General features: G+C 55.8%; 1 protein-coding gene across 1 annotated transcript in view; it reads right to left on the reverse strand.

The window, feature by feature from the left end:
• LOC134039042 (mediator of RNA polymerase II transcription subunit 13-like) overlaps nt 1-17500 on the reverse strand; it is a 45577-nt gene that overhangs the window by 659 nt on the left and 27418 nt on the right. The window contains exons 3-19 of the mRNA XM_062484793.1: nt 17079-17163; nt 16240-16323; nt 10598-10743; nt 10299-10505; nt 10023-10187; nt 9601-9748; nt 9418-9504; nt 6455-7081; nt 6030-6264; nt 5786-5864; nt 5545-5666; nt 5138-5219; nt 4718-4938; nt 4110-4318; nt 3144-4018; nt 2704-2883; nt 275-498 (exon numbers count right to left, since the gene is read on the reverse strand). Of these exons, the coding sequence (XP_062340777.1) occupies nt 275-498; nt 2704-2883; nt 3144-4018; nt 4110-4318; nt 4718-4938; nt 5138-5219; nt 5545-5666; nt 5786-5864; nt 6030-6264; nt 6455-7081; nt 9418-9504; nt 9601-9748; nt 10023-10187; nt 10299-10505; nt 10598-10743; nt 16240-16323; nt 17079-17163 (3776 nt within the window). The remainder of the gene's footprint in view (nt 1-274; nt 499-2703; nt 2884-3143; nt 4019-4109; nt 4319-4717; nt 4939-5137; nt 5220-5544; nt 5667-5785; nt 5865-6029; nt 6265-6454; nt 7082-9417; nt 9505-9600; nt 9749-10022; nt 10188-10298; nt 10506-10597; nt 10744-16239; nt 16324-17078; nt 17164-17500) is intronic.

Genomic DNA, 17500 nt, shown 5'->3' on the forward strand with positions numbered 1-17500 from the left:
TGCAGCAATATCTACAGTAATCGAGTCTGCAGCGATATCTACAGTAATCAAGTCTGCAGCGATATCTACACCAATCGAGTTTGCAACGATATCTACAGTAATCAGGCCTGCAGCGATATCTACACCAATCGAGTTTGCAACGATATCTACAGTAATCGAGTCTGCAGCGATATCTACAGTAATCGAGTCTGCAGCAATATCTACACCAATCGAGTTTGCAACGATATCTACAGTAATCAGGCCTGCAGCGATATCTACACCAATCGAGTCGTACCTCGTAGACGGTGCTGAGATCCTGGAGGAAGGCCCTGGCGCCTGCCAGCAGGGCGGCGCTGTCAGGACAGAGCACCAGGTAAGCCACGTCCCTCTGGCCCCCGTACGGCTCCAGCTGCAGCTTCTCCCAGAAGGGCAGCGCCAGCGGAGACAGGGCCAGGAGGTCCCGCTCGTAGCCCAGCAGGACCGTGGGGATGGGGAGGGGCTCCGGGGACTCCTCTGAGCCTGGGGGGGAGACAGGGAGGGGAGACAGGGAGGGACACAGGGAGGGGAGACAGGGAGGGGAGACAGGGAGGGAGACAGGGAAGGGAGACAGGGAGGGGAGACAGGGAGGGAGACAGGGAGGGAGACAGGGAGGGGCGACAGGGAGGGGCGACAGGGAGGGGCGACAGGGAGGGGAGACAGGGAGGGGAGACAGGGAAAGAGAGAGGGAGGGGAGACAGGGAGGAGAGACAGGGAGGGAGACAGGGAGGGGAGACAGGGAGGGAGACAGGGAGGGAGACAAGGAGGGAGACAGGGAGGGAGACAGGGAGGGAGACAGGGAGGGGAGACAGGGAGGGAGACAGGGAGGGGAGACAGGGAGGGAGACAAGGAGGGGAGACAGGGAGGGGAGACAGGGAGGGGAGACAGGGAGGGGAGACAGGGAGGGGAGACAGGGGGAGAAAGAGGATTATGGGTGGTTGGTGGATGACAACACAAGTGGATATCATATTGGCTCTCTCCATCCTCTACAACCTCCCTTCCATCATACCCCGTCCTCCCTCTACCCTCCACCAGACCCCTCCACCAGACCCCCAGACCCCTCCACCAGACCCCAGACCCCCAGACCCCTCCACCAGACCCCTCCACCAGACCCCAGACCCCTCCACCAGACCCCAGACCCCTCCACCAGACCCCCAGACCCCTCCACCAGACCCCAGACCCCTCCACCAGACCCCAGACCCCTCCACCAGACCCCCAGACCCCTCCACCAGACCCCAGACCCCTCCACCAGACCCCCAGACTCCTCCACCAGACCCCCAGACCCCTCCACCAGACCCCCAGACCCCTCCACCAGACCCCAGACCCCTCCACCAGACCCCAGACCCCTCCACCAGACCCCCAGACTCCTCCACCAGACCCCCAGACCCCTCCACCAGACCCCCAGACCCCTCCACCAGACCCCAGACCCCTCCACCAGACCCCAGACCCCCAGACCCCTCCACCAGACCCCCAGACCCCTCCACCAGACCCCTCCACCAGACCCCTAGACTCCTCCACCAGACCCCCAGACCCCTCCACCAGACCCCTAGACCCCTCCACCAGACCCCTCCACCAGACCCCCAGACCCCTCCACCAGACCCCAGACCCCTCCACCAGACCCCCAGACCCCTCCACCAGACCCCTAGACCCCTCCACCAGACCCCCAGACCCCTCCACCAGACCCCCAGACCCCTCCACCAGACCTCAGACCCCTCCACCAGACCCCAGACTAGGGGTGTCACGATACCAAAAATTCAGTAGTCGGTGCCAATACCAGTAAAATAACACGATTCTCGATGCTGATTTCGATACCACGTTAAAAAAGGGTTTTCTAAGATTCCATGTACTTGAACTTCTTTATTAACCCGTAAAGGAGTAGCGTCAGACATGTGATCGTTCGAATGCGGGTCTCACATATGCGATTTCGAACATTCCAACTGAATATTTTCCGATAGGCAAAAACTATGCAACAAACGCTTTAGTATGGCTTCAAAATGTACTAATGAGAAGGATAATTCAACCAATCCGTCTGACTCCGTCCGTCCGTCTGTCCGTAACGGAGTCGGAGAAGTATAATTCGGCCTTAACAAGTAACACTAGCATGGTAGTAGAATTGCATTATTATAGTATTATGCTAGCTAATTTAGCCAGGAAGCTAACAAAAGCTAGCTAGCTACTGTACCGTTTCAGATAAATAACTTGCGCTGTGTGGACCGTCAGAAATATTTAGAACTCACACATCTAAAATACTTGAAAAATATCAAAATGTCATAACAATACATCAAAACGTGTGCAATATAGCATAGAACAACATAATAAAGTGCAATTAATGCTTATAGTGCAACAAATACTGGAACACTGAAGCGTATGCTGCCCCAATCAGTTCCGAAACCGATGCTGCTAACACTGGCATCGTCGCTAACGGTGCCTACGGTGCTTCAAAAAAATGGGCATCGTCGGTGTTTTGACATTTTAGAACCGGAAGGTATCGGTAGTATCGGTTCTCGTGACATCCCTACCCCAGACCACTCCACCAGACCCCCAGACCACTCCACCAGACCCCCAGACCCCTCCACCAGACCCCCAGACCCCTCCACCAGACCCCCAGACCCCTCCACCAGACCCCCAGACCCCTCCACCAGACCCCCAGACCCCTCCACCAGACCCCAGAGCACCCGGGAGCCCTACCGTAGGAGCCTCGGCCGGCCATCTTATGGAACTGCTGCCAGGTGAGGGGGCCCTGGACGTGTTGGATGTTGTCCCAGGTGCGTCCACTCCTCTTCTTCTGGATGGCGTCCTGCAGGAAGGGCTGCAGCGACAGCAGCATGCGCAGCACATCCTGCGAGGACAGCCCGCTGACGTCCAGCACTGCACACACACACACACATGTAGATACACACACACAGAAGACAGAAATACACAATCAGACATCCTACAACAGGAGTCACAGAACTCACAGACAGAGGAAAACCTTGTGTTCTTACTATCGAATCTTCAAAACAAAACAACATTTGTAAACAAGTCCTGGCAAATAAACTCCCCCTCAAAGCGCCCTCTTGATCTGCAGTTAAATGCTCTCCCCATGTGACCAGTAAACCCCGCCCTCGCCGGCCGCATCACGCCCTCACCGTTGTGATGAGGCCAGGGATGTAGCGCGCTGCTCCTCACCGCCGCCGGATCTACTTTCCCCCCTGCAGGGTTGTCCACGTACTGCAGCCCCTGCACCAGCGCTGCGTAACACTCCGCGCACGCGTCGCTGCCGTCCACCCACTGCTTATCCGCCGTCCAGCTCTGGAGCAGGGCTTCGCGCCTGGCACAGCAGGGGGGCAGGAGGAGGGCAGAGAGGGAGGAGAAGGGCTGGGAGCTCTGCTCCTGCAGGAGCACCATCACTTCGGGGGGGACAGGGGGGGAGGCCCGGGGGCCCCCCATGGGGGGGTCCCTGCGGCTCAGCGCCAACCTCCTCTCCGCCGCCCTCCCGACCTCCGACCCCCTCCCGAAGATGTCCAGCTCGTCTTCCAGGAACAGGCCGGTGCCGTGTGCCAGGCGGCGGTTGACGATGGCGCTGAAGCCGCACATGCAACGGTACTGGTCCTCGCGCGTCGAGTCCGGGATGTACACGTCCACGTCGGCGCCCTTCACGTTCATGTTGCAGGCGCAGATGCAGCAGCTGTCGAAGTTGCGGTCCTTGAACATGTTGAGGACGGAGTCGGACAGCAGCAGCGCCGCGTACAGACTGTGGGCCTCAGGCAGCCAGGGGGCGCCGGCAGGCTGCTCCAGGAAGCTGAGGGGGGCGCTGGTTGAGGCGGTGGAGGCCGGGGAGCTCAGCTCGTCTTGCCTCACTGAGCCCTGGCCGCTGGGGGGGCCCGCCCCCCGGGGGGTTCGTGGGGTGCGGGGGGTGGGCACGGAGAAGCGGGGCGTGGCGGGGGAGGGCAGGACGACGCTGGCTCCGCCCACGGTGCTCAGATGGGCGTAGTCCTGGTCCAGCAGGGCGCTGGGGGCGTTGCTACGGAAACACACCCCAAAGGTCAGACCAGGACTGTTCTGAGGTTTACATGACTCATACATAACCCCTCTACATACACAACCCCACTCACATGTAACCGTCCCTGATGAAGGGGGGCTGGGTGCTGAGGGAGGAGTAGTGCTCCATCTTGGGCAGGAGGGCCCAGGAGGGTCGGTAGCAGCACTGCTCGGGCAGCCTGACAGGGGGCAGGCGCTGGCTGGGGAGGCTCCGCAGGGGGGCGAACATGGAGCAGCCCGTCTGAGGCTGGACCCCGGGGACACGGTACACAAAGGAGAAGTCCTGGAGGGGGAGCACAGCCTCACTGCTTTGGGCCGCCACAGAGGCTAACGCTAACCAGGGATAACCACAGGCTGACGCTAACCAGGGATAACCACAGGCTAACGCTAACCAGAGCTAACCACAGGATAGGGCTAACCAGTGCTAACCTCAGACTAACGCTAACCAGGGATAGCCACAGGTTAACGCTAACCAGGGATAATCACAGGATAGCGCTAACCAGGGATAATCACAGGCTAACACTAACCACGGCTAACCACAGGATAGCACTAACCAGGGCTAACCATGCAGTAGGAGAAGACTAACCAGGACCGACTAGGTGGTAAGGTTAACAGTAGGTAAGATAACAATAGAATAGAAACAGCCGTAGCTTCCAAGACTACGTTTCCCATGATTCCCCACCTTGATGTCTTCAGGTTTGGGGCTGGCCATGCCCTCCTCGACCTCCATCCTGTAGTCCGCCAGCTGGGAAGAGGCCAGGGAGACCAGGGGGTGATCGGGGCCCCCCGGGGGGGCCGGGGGCTCCTGGCTGGGGGTGTCCCGGTACGTCATGATGGGGGAGAAGGCGGGGTGCTGCTCTAGGGATGGGGGGGTGGGAAACATCCGCTGGAGGTCTGCTACTGCTGGAGGGAGGGAGGGAGGGAGCGAGGGATGAGACATAAGAAGGAGGTATAAACGCAGAGAAGAAAAAGAGAGAGAAACTACATGTACAGAGCCACAGTGCTTCTGCTGGTCTGCTTCTGAGAGGCCTGCTCTAGAGGTCAGAAGTCAGGGTCTGGACCTCTCCCACCCTGACCCCGCTGGTGTGAGGAGAGGACTCACTTGAGGGGTACGGCACAGCCGCCCTGCCCTCCTTCCCTGGGGGTCGGTCCTCTGCTCCAGACGCCAGGACTCTGGTGGAGTGCTGCTGGGGAGAACAGGAGTTACCACACACACAGGCTGAACACACACGGTGTCTTTAACATGTTCTCCCTGAAACAAGCATTCAGTCCTGAGTCCAAACAGTCCAAACATTCCTCTAATCGTGAGAATGACCTCCTCCATGACTGGAGGTGTGGGCGATAGCTGTTTACAGTCGCTGCGGGGTCAGAGGTCAGTATGAGGTCAGGGGAAGTTGTGGTGGGGTCAGAGGTCAGTGTGAGGTCAGGGGAGGTTGTGGTGGGGTCAGGTTGTTGGGTGATCAGGGAGGTTGTTCCAGAGTCAGGAAGCGCGTGCAGACATCCGCTCACCCCCAGCTCATCCTCGTCCTCGTCGAAGATGTTGTCCAGGTCTGAGATGTTGACCACCAGATCCATCTCCCTGGTCAGCGGGGGGTTGGCCTTCGATGCAGCCTCGTCTGGTGACGACTCGTCTACACACACACAAGCTTTAGCACACACACAACTACACAACAAACACCTGAACACAACACACACGCCTACTCGTCAATGCAACATTAGCAGAGAATTCGGATGATGTCATCATTCTCACTTGATTTGGGGGCGGAGCTGAAGATAGACATGGCATCTTTCCCATCAGGCAGTGCGGCGCTGCCATTTATATCTTCTCCCTAGGAGAGGTCAGAGGTCAACCAGGCCTTCAACTACATCAACAATATAATACTGGTGGACTGACAGTATAGTAAGTGTTTGACTGAGTAAGGATGTGACTCAGGGTCAGGTTAAGGGTCAGGGTAAGGGTCAGGGTTAAGGATCTGACTCAGTACATATCTGACCTTTGCCCTCCGGCCAGGGTCTCGGCCCTGCCCCTTCAACCTCTTGGACGAAGGGAAGCTGTACTCGATGTCGCCCTCCTTGAAGTCGTATGGGTCGTCCCCCAGGCCCCCCAGCCCCTCAGCCCCCGGGCCCCCCAGCCCCTCAGCCCCCGGGGGCAGCAGGCCCAGAGTCTGGATGTGCTCCCTCACACACTCCTCCGACACCTTGAACCGTCTCTGACTCTGGGCAAAGAGTCTGGAGGAGGGGGGGGGGAAGAAGAAGAAGATAAGGAGGTAAAGAGATATCAGTTTGTATAAATGTGCTGTAAACCTACAATACACAATATTTTTTGTCCACTTGTCCTTCGAAAAGAAGTTTGAAAGGTTTGAAAATATTTTCAACAAAAACTTTTTAAAGGTAAAAAAAATGATTCCCTCTCCCTCACCTCTTTAGCGCCAGCCCCTCTGAGGCTGCGTCAGTCCTGTACTCCCCCAGTCTGTCTGAGGGGAGGTCTGGAGGACTGAACCCCGCCTGGTCTGTCCGGGGGGTCCTAAACCCCCTCCACCAGCCCCCCCCAGCCTCGCGGGGGCCCAGGGGGGCCGCGTACAGCGCCGTCTCGCTGGCTTCCGATCCCCCCAGGCCCCCGACGTCCGGGCAGGGTGGCAGGGCCAGAGGGGGGTCCAGCCCCTCCGAGTCCTGGCCCCGGGGGTGGGGGCTGAGGGTGGGGGGCAGGGGGGAGACGGGGGAGTGGAGGAGGGAGGCAGGGACCTTGTGGCCAGCCGAGGGGGGCTTGGGGTACTTGCAGCCAGGCGTGGATGGGTCCAGTGGGGGCTCCAGGGGCACCAGGGTCCCCAGAGGGGGGCCCCTGCAGGAGTCTGGGTCCAGACAGGCAGGGAGGCGATGGTGGAAGGGGGTGGAGAAGGCTCTCTTGGCCTGCTTGTCTGCCTTGTCTGGCTTGTCGGAGGTCTTGTGCTTGGGCAAAGAGGGAGGGGGCGCGGGGGGGCCGGAGGCGGGGGCCGGGGGGGCACCAGGCTGGGGGGTCGCTGAGGACGGAGGCTTCTGCTGCTTCAGCCTGGACACACAAACGTCTGACATCAACACACAGGCTAGCTACTGGACACACACAGCAGTCTAGTATCAAACACAGGCTAGCTACTGGACACACACAGCAGTCTAGTATCAAACACAGGCTAGCTACTGGACACACACAGCAGTCTAGTATCAAACACAGGCTAGCTACTGGACACACACAGCAGTCTAGTATCAAACACAGGCTAGCTACTGGACACACACAGCAGTCTAGTATCAAACACAGGCTAGCTACTGGACACACACAGCAGTCTAGTATCAAACACAGGCTAGCTACTGGACACACACAGCAGTCTAGTATCAAACACAGGCTAGCTACTGGACACACACAGCAGTCTAGTATCAAACACAAGCTAGCTACTGGACACACACAGCAGTCTAGTATCAAACACAGGCTAGCTACTCCACCCCACGGGCTAGCTACCCCACCACACAGGCTAGCTACTCCACCCCACGGGCTAGCTACCCCACCACACAGGCTAGCTACTCCACCCCACGGGCTAGCTACTCCACCACACAGGCTAGCTACTCCACCCCACGGGCTAGCTACCCCACCACACAGGCTAGCTACTCCACCCCACGGGCTAGCTACTCAACCACACAGGCTAGCTACTCCACCCCACGGGCTAGCTACCCCACCACACAGGCTAGCTACTCCACCCCACGGGCTAGCTACCCCACCACACAGGCTAGCTACTCCACCCCACGGGCTAGCTACCCCACCACACAGGCTAGCTACTCCACCACACAGGCTAGCTACTCCACCACACAGGCTAGCTACTCCACCCCACGGGCTAGCTACCCCACCACACAGGCTAGCTACTCCACCCCACGGGCTAGCTACCCCACCCCACGGGCTAGCTACCCCACCCCACGGGCTAGCTACCCCACCACACAGGCTAGCTACTCCACCCCACGGGCTAGCTACCCCACCACACAGGCTAGCTACTCCACCACACAGGCTAGCTACCCCACCACACAGGCTAGCTACTCCACCCCACGGGCTAGCTACTCCACCACACAGGCTAGCTACTCCACCCCACGGGCTAGCTACCCCACCACACAGGCTAGCTACTCCACCCCACGGGCTAGCTACCCCACCACACAGGCTAGCTACTCCACCCCACGGGCTAGCTACCCCACCACACAGGCTAGCTACTCCACCCCACGGGCTAGCTACCCCACCACACAGGCTAGCTACTCCACCCCACGGGCTAGCTACCCCACCACACAGGCTAGCTACTCCACCCCACGGGCTAGCTACCCCACCACACAGGCTAGCTACTCCACCCCACGGGCTAGCTACCCCACCACACAGGCTAGCTACCCCACCACACAGGCTAGCTACTCCACCACACAGGCTAGCTACTCCACCCCACGGGCTAGCTACTCCACCACACAGGCTAGCTACTCCACCCCACGGGCTAGCTACTCCACCCCACGGGCTAGCTACTCCACCCCACGGGCTAGCTACTCCACCCCACGGGCTAGCTACTCCACCCCACGGGCTAGCTACTCCACCCCACGGGCTAGCTACCCCACCACACAGGCTAGCTACTCCACCCCACGGGCTAGCTACCCCACCACACAGGCTAGCTACTCCACCCCACGGGCTAGCTACCCCACCACACAGGCTAGCTACTCCACCCCACGGGCTAGCTACCCCACCACACAGGCTAGCTACTCCACCCCACGGGCTAGCTACCCCACCACACAGGCTAGCTACTCCACCCCACGGGCTAGCTACCCCACCACACAGGCTAGCTACTCCACCCCACGGGCTAGCTACCCCACCACACAGGCTAGCTACTCCACCCCACGGGCTAGCTACCCCACCACACAGGCTAGCTACTCCACCCCACGGGCTAGCTACCCCACCACACAGGCTAGCTACTCCACCCCACGGGCTAGCTACCCCACCACACAGGCTAGCTACTCCACCCCACGGGCTAGCTACCCCACCACACAGGCTAGCTACTCCACCCCACGGGCTAGCTACCCCACCACACAGGCTAGCTACTCCACCCCACGGGCTAGCTACCCCACCACACAGGCTAGCTACTCCACCCCACGGGCTAGCTACCCCACCACACAGGCTAGCTACTCCACCCCACGGGCTAGCTACCCCACCACACAGGCTAGCTACTCCACCCCACGGGCTAGCTACCCCACCACACAGGCTAGCTACTCCACCCCACGGGCTAGCTACCCCACCACACAGGCTAGCTACTCCACCACACAGGCTAGCTACCCCACCACACAGGCTAGCTACCCCACCACACAGGCTAGCTACCCCACCACACAGGCTAGCTACTCAACCTGGAGCAGCTGCAGGAAGTCCTCTCCCCCGGGGCGCTGAACTCCCAGCTGACCTCAGACACTTCCTGTTTGGCCGCCGCACTGCAACTGCAGCAGGATCACATGACATCACACGAGATCACACGACATCACACAAGATAACATGACATCACAGGAGATCAGGTCAGGTTCCACCCTGCTCACCTGGGGGTCAGGTAACACTCCCTCCACGCCTGCTGCACCACCTGACTGCTCAGCTGCTTGCCACAATGCAGCGGGGCGGGGAGAGACACGCCCACAACTGCCTCCGTGGGGGCGGCGCTGGACGCAGACGTGACGAAGCCACTGTCCGCTGCAACACAGAGGACAGTAGAGTACAGTAGAATTACTCACAGCTACTTACTAGATAAGAGATGTTTTGGTTAGAGGGGAGGAGGGGGGGTGAGGGGAGGTAGGGAGGGTGAGGGGAGGAGGGGGGGTGAGGGGAGGTAGGGAGGGTGAGGGTAGGAGGGGGGGGGTGAGGGGAGGTAGTGAGGGTGAGGGGAGGTAGGGAGGGTGAGGGGAGGAGGGGGGGTGAGGGGAGGAGGGGGGGGTGAGGAGAGGTAGGGAGGGTGAGGTTGTCCTACCTGAGCAGGGCTGCTCTGGGGAGGTGGGGGGGGTGAGGGGCCCGCCACAGTGGGAGGGGTCTCTGAGGGCCCCCGGGACCCCTGGGGGCGGGGGAGGGGGCTCCATGGGAAGGTCGCCCTGGGCAACCAGCACAAAGGCTGCTGGGTAGACCATCCTCACGCCGCCTGGAGACGAGACACACACTGCAGCTGTAACACACTGGTGTGTGTGTGTGTGTGTGTGTGACAGAGTGTGTGTGTGTGTGACGGCGAGTGTATGTGTGCGGGAGGTCATACCTACGATGACCTCCACGGCCACGTGAGTCTGAGGGTCGTAGGCATGTTCCCCGGGGGCCTCCTGGGGGGGCGGCGGGGGGGGCGCAGGGCGGAGCACCGTGGGGTAGAAACAGCTCCACTCCTCCATCAGCTTGCGAACGGCCGGTTCGCTCATCTTGTGGGCCTGGCCTGTCAGAGCCCCCCCCAGACCGTATGGGCTCAGGACCACTGAGAAAAAGAGACAGAGAAATTGACACACATATTTGATACAGAATTCTGTTGTATGGTGTGTGTTTCCATGTGTGTGTCTGTGTGTGTACCTTGTACGGGGGAGGAGGCGGTCTGTGCCAGGCGGATGTGAGTGCCGGTGATACGGTAGACGGGCTGGTGCTGGGAGATCTCCACGCTGGTGCACACGTTACTCTCACCGTGCAGGAAGAAGGAGAAGGAGCAGGACAGGTGCTCACTGGAGACACAACAACAACAACAACAACAACAACAACAACATCAACATCATCATCATCATCAACAGCGCAGCTTTAAATGTATTTTTTCTGCTGCTCCCAGTAGTGTAACAATCTGGTAGCTCCGGTAACCCAGCAGAACACTCCGGAGAGGAGCCTGGCTCCAGAGCAGCACTTATGAACACATCCATCATCCCCTCGCTTCTTGCTGCTCTCTTATTGCAGGTATAAATCCCTCCCTGCCTGATCACGGCTCCACACTGTCAGCGTGTCTTTATTACCTCGTCCTCCCCTCATCACCAGCGCCCGTGTTGCTGCTCCTGATCAGGCTGGTGTTGGGAGGGTGTCGGCACAGCCGGACATCATTAACTACATCTCTGATGTACCTCATCAGGCTGGTGTTGGGAGGGTGTCGGCACAGCCGGACATCATTAACTACATCTCTGATGTACCTCATCAGGCTGGTGTTGGGAGGGTGTTGGCACAGCCGGACATCATTAACTACATCTCTGATGTACCTCATCAGGCTGGTGTTGGGAGGGTGTTGGCACAGCCGGACATCATTAACTACATCTCTGATGTACCTCATCAGGCTGGTGTTGGGAGGGTGTTGGCACAGCCGGACATCATTAACTACATCTCTGATGTACCTCATCAGGCTGCTGATGTACAGGTTTAATCTTTTGCTGAGCGTATCCAAACAATAACGCTGGTGTGTTCATCTGCGTGTTATTACTTCCTGTTACTACGCCTGAGGGAAGCGGCTCACGCATTATGGGATATCGGTTTGGCACCGTGGAAACAGATTTATAATTTTTGCTTGAATCAAATGTAGTACCCTTGTGTAGTATATGTGTGTGTAGTATGTGTGTGTAGTATAGTGTGCGGTGAGTGTGTGTAGTATGTGTGTGTAGTATAGTGTGCGGTGAGTGTGTGTAGTATGTGTGTGTAGTATAGTGTGCGGTGAGTGTGTGTAGTATGTGTGTGTAGTATAGTGTGCGGTGAGTGTGTGTAGTATGTGTGTGTAGTATAGTGTGCGGTGAGTGTGTGTAGTATGTGTGTGTAGTATAGTGTGCGGTGAGTGTGTGTAGTATGTGTGTGTAGTATAGTGTGCGGTGAGTGTGTGTAGTATGTGTGTGTTGTGTGGCGTCTTGTTGCTGTTGTGGTTTGGTGTTGTGGCCTGTAGATGGCGCTGGAAACTCAAAGAGCAAGATAGACGGAGAGCGAGAAAGAGAGAGAGAGAAAGAGGGTGAGAGAGAGAGAGAGTGAGGAGAGAGAAAGAGGGTGAGAGAGAGAGAGAGAGAGAAAGAGAGAGAGAGAGACAAAGACAGAGAGACAGTGAGAAGGAGGGAAAGTGAAAGAGGCCGATTTCTTCATGAACATTCCTCAAACTCCCCAAGAAATACACTCATAGCAGCAGACTGTCTCTCTCACACACACACACACACACACACACTATGTTCCAACTGTATCAGTCCTACAGCGCTAGTCTCTACAGTACAACTCTTCCCATTTAAATAATTCAGATGAGTACAGCATGACTCTCCCTCTCTGCCCCACCCTCCTCCCACTACTCTCTCTCTCTCTCTCTCTCTCTCTCTCTCTATCAGATATTTATAGACGAGAGGCCAGTCTATGGGGGATAGTACCAGTAAGGCCCACCAAAGACACACACACAGTCTCTCACACACAGCCGAGTCCTGACCCAGATGAAAAGCCTGTCTCGTCTGTGGCAGAGGACTCTGGATGGTAAGCGCATCACTTCCTGTGAGAGAGAGAACACTTGGACCAGAGGTCGCCTGGGTTAATGTCACAAGTAATAACAGACGCTTGCATTTCTGTTATGAAAAGAGCATAAGGAATGTACTTCATCCGAATGGAATTCGTTTACAATTCAAGCTGCACATCTCTCCCATGTTCTCAAGGCCTCGCAGAACGATAACCATAATACCCAAATTCTCTTCTGGGTTTCTTTGTGTTCAGCTCAAACAAATCTTTCATCAAACACACTTTTTACTTGTATTTTCCATACAGATGAAAGTTTGTAAACTGATAACTTCCTTGTTAGACCGTTCCCTGAGACAGTGGCATCGTCTTATCTAACCCAAACCTAACCATGACCTAACCCTAACCTGACCCTAACCTGACCTAACCCTAACCTGACCCTAACCTGACCCTCCAGGAGTCTGGAGTGTTTCATCCGTCTGAGGAAGCAGCTCTCCTCTCTCCTCTGTGTCTCTCGCTCCTCTCTCCTCTCTCCTCTGTGTCTCTCGCTCCTCTCTCCTCTGTGTCTCTCGCTCCTCTCTCCTCTGTGTCTCTCGCTCCTCTCTCCTCTCTCCTCTGTGTCTCTCGTTCCTGTTAGTGTCTGGGTGTCTGTTTGTACTCCAGCTTCAGAGAATCTCCACCTTGCTTTTATTTGATATCTCCTGTGTATTTACATACAGCATCCAGTATATTTTATTTTAACAGGAGCATTGTATGAGACCACACATTAGCCCCATTATGGAGGGAGGAGAGAGGGAGGGAGTGAGGAGAGGCAGAGTCAGGTGGAAAGAAAGAGGGAGAGAGAAACAAAGGATAGAGGGAGAGAGAGTGAGAGAGTGAGAGAGAGAGAGAGAGAGAGAGAGAGAGAGAGAGAGAGAGAAAGAGAGAAAGAGAGAGAGAGAGGAATGGAGGGGGAGGTGAATAATCCAGACACACACCCAGGCTCAGTGCAGGTACTGAGATCACAGCCAGGTGTAACAGCTCACTGCTGAGAGCAATTAATGCTTTTATGCTCAAATCAATCAGAGTGTGGAGGACTTGTACACACACACACACACACCAGCACGCGTGTGTGGAGGAGAGAAAGTGTGTGTGTAGGAGAGAGGGAGTTTGTGTTGTAGTGTGTTTGTCAACATGCTTTAATAGCCCTATTTTATGTTTATCAAAGCAGTGCGGCTGGGAACAACACAGATCCCTGAGAGGGGAATGTTCTAGAAGGACTACATGTGTACCTGCTCCACTGCCCTCCACACACACGCACACACACACACACACACACACACACACACACACACACACGCTCACAGCAGGGAGGAGAGGGGGAGAGGGATTCTCTCTCTGTTTTAACTTCCTGAAGCCGCCGTGTGACCTTGTGAGGTAGCTCCACACCAAATGTCCGTTGCCAGGGAGACGGCTAACGTCTCAATGTCATTGGCTCCCTCGTGGCCGAGGGGAGGAGAGGGCAGCACACCATCCAGACAGCATCACCCCAGGTGCCACACACACACACTCACACTTTATAATACTGCAACACTGTACACACTGACTTCCACACTAAAACAGTTCGTTTTGAAACATATTATAAGTCAGTCAGTACTCGTAGATATCAATCCTTTCTGCTTAAAGACTCAAAGACTACTTCACAGTCTCTCTCCCCTCACACACGTCCTGACACAGGGAACTCTGTGTGTGTGTGTGTGTGGTTACTTTACACTGTGCCCGGTAAATACAGATCAGTCCTTGCTCTGACACCTAAACACTGTTATAACTCTGCACTTCTGATCCTTGATCTTCTGCTGGACTTTCTAGATGCAACACTTGTGGTGAAGGAGAGGTAGAGGAGGAAAGGAAGGGAGGAGAGAGAGGGAGGGAGGAGAGAGAGGAGGATATGAGCATATGGCCATTAATACTAATGAGTAAGAGAGCTGTATTCTTAGCATGCGTAGAAGGAGAGAGAGAGAGAGACAGGATTTATCTTGGATTGTAGAAGAGACCAGTTCTGTCTTAGGTAATGCTTCATTTATAAGCCCTCCTCCACCCCCTTCCCTCTCTACCCGCCTCCCTATCTACCTCCCTCCCTCCCTCTCTAAGTCTCTCTCTCCCTCGGTCTCCCCAAAACATCTGATGCAATGCACTACCAACACACAGCCCTCCCTCCCTCCCTCCCCTCTCAGACACAAAGACCTTGTGTCGTTGTATAGGAGGAGGCTGGGCATGTGTGTGTGTGTGTGTGTGTAAGAGAGAGAAGGGTGGTGGGGTATTTCCTGTAGATGGGCCAGCCCTCCATGCCCAGGGGGTAAAAAGCGTCCAGACTGATGATGCCAGCCCTCACCACCACACTGGGAGCAGCCGTGTCTCAGACAGAGAGAGAGAGATGGTAGAGACAGAGAGACAGAGAGAGAGAGAGATGGTAGAGAGACAGAGAGACAGAGAGATGGTAGAGAGACAGAGAGAGAGAGATGGTAGAGAGACAGAGAGACAGAGAGAGAGATGGTAGAGAGAGAGGTTCGTAGCTTTGTATTCTCTGTGTGATTGTGTTCTGTGTGTGTGTGATATGACGGCATGTCTTTGTTTGAGTGTGTGGATTAGCATGCAGACGTTTGTGTGAGTGTTGAGGAATGGAGAGATTTCCCCTCCCTCTCTGACAGATGCACACACCCTCCATCTCTCCCTCACCAGAATGGTGGTAAATAATTCAGGGAGGGAGGGGGGCGGAGGGAGGGAGGGAGGGGCGGGTGGCAGAGGAAGGGGCTGTCTTGGGGGAGTCAGCTGACTGTTCAGACTAAGCTGTCAAACAAGAAGAATCAAGAGGGAGACACACACACACACGCACACACACACACACACACACACAACCCCTCTACACACACACACACACACACACACACACACACACAACCCCCTCTACACACACACACACACACAACCCCTCTACACACACACACACACACACACGCACACACACAACCCCTCTACACACACACACACACACACACTTAGTATTGGGCCTGGTTTAATCTGGTCCCTTTTGGGAAAGCCAGCTTTGCCGTCCAAGTCCACCCTCTCCCCTCTCCCCACCCCCCACCCTCCCCGTCATGACGACAGGTTGGTTCAGTGTAAACAAAGACGCCACATAGACAAGTCTTCTCAGCAGAGGCAGAGCAGGTTCTCTGTTCATGAGGAGGTCCTGAAAGAGAGGTTCTTCAGATCCCACTGACCTCCAGACACACTGAGGCACTCTGCAACAGAGCAATCACTTCCCTCCTTATCTCCTTCTCCTCTCTCTCTCCTCTTCTGTCACCTCTCTTCTCTTCCTCTACTCCTCCTCCTTCTCTTCCTCTCTCCTGCGCTCCTCTCATCTGGAGCGACAGAACAGCTTCTGTCTCAAGGCTCATCCCGAGGGTTCCTGTCTTTCTCTCCCTCTCTCCGTTCCCTCCTTCCTTCCTCATCCTCACTTGACTTTACATCCACTTGACTGGTTGATATTCTCTCTTTATCTCTCCCTCTCCCTCTCCCTCTCCCTCTCCCTCTCCTAATTTTCTCAGCACACAATCAAAGCGGAGACAAAGCTGTCTGAATAGGCCAGTTAATTAGCGTTCTGCAACTGCGCTTGTTAACCAGTGAGACAAGCAGAGACACGGCGGAGACACAGCGGAGACACAGCTTCTCAGGAACAGTGATTCAGACGCCCTGACAGGTCCTGGAACCCGCTGGGGCCGGCCGGGGTGACTAACCTGGAGCTACCATGCTTCTCCTCCAGCTCGTACGGCTTCACAAACCACTTCCCGATGCGCACAAAGTCTTTATCCATCAGACACCTGGAGACACGAGGGATGTTCACACAGTTAGGAGCAGGTACTTCCAGGGTAAGGGGGTTAACACAGATCTTGTTTTGGTAACACAACCTTTAACTGCCCCTTCTCCTCTCTTCTCCTCTCCTCTTTTCTCCTCTCCCTCTCCTCTCCCCCCTCTCTTCTCCCTTCCCCTCCCCTCCTTCCCCCTATCTTCTCCTCCCCTCTCCTCTTCCCCTCTCCTCCTCTCCCCTCTCCTCCTCTCCTCTCTTCTCCTCTCCTCTCCTCTCTTCTCCTCTCTTCTCCTCTCTTCTCTTCTCTTCTCTTCCCCTCTCCCCTCCCTTCCCCTCTCCTGAATGGGAGAGGAGGTAGAGGAGAGTCAAGGTAATATCAAGGTTAATACCATCTGGGCTTGATGATGATCACTGATGCTTAACTTAATAGAGAACAAACATGTGCAGCTTCTTGACCAGATGTTCTGTGACCTGGCGAGCACACCCCTCTCCTGACCCAGGGATTCCTAACATGACAACTTCAATATGAACACCTTCTCTTAAGCACCCGACACCCCACCACCAGATTTCAATCAAGTCACATTATACACTGAATGTTTATATTCGTAAAAGCATGTCATGTAATAAATCTATATTCATCAACATCAGGTATCATTAAATTACCGTCTACATTATTATTAAACTACACAAGCGCTACTTCAGACTGTATAGCTAAGTGTAAACAGTGTTTCTGAACAGGTGCATTGTGGGAGCTGTAGTCCAGCGTACCTCTCCAGCAGGTTGTGTATAGCCTTGAACAGCAGGGTCCGGCACTCGTAGGACAGCCCACACTCCCACAGACCCTCCTCCGACACTGCAACACCAAGACAACACACAGTTTAGCAACACCAGGACAACACACACAGCTTAGCAACACAAAGACAACACACACAGCTTAGCAACACTCTTTACAGGGAGGAGAGCATGGGCTCACGGGTTCAAATCCTCCCTTGTCTGTCGGTTTTTATCAGGAGGATATGACCATAATGGTACCTGGCGGTGAGCCAGCTCAGACTCTGTGTGTGTGTGCGTGTTTGTTCATGTGTTTGTGTTTGTTCACTCTATCACTGGATAGCTGTCAGGTACACTACACCAGCACCACTGTCAACTCCTGTAGAGCTGTCTGCTGCAGTTAGAGAGGAGAGGAGGGA

The sequence above is a fragment of the Osmerus eperlanus genome, chromosome 18 (assembly GCF_963692335.1).
Source record: "Osmerus eperlanus chromosome 18, fOsmEpe2.1, whole genome shotgun sequence".
NCBI classification, from domain to species: Eukaryota; Metazoa; Chordata; class Actinopteri; order Osmeriformes; family Osmeridae; genus Osmerus; species Osmerus eperlanus.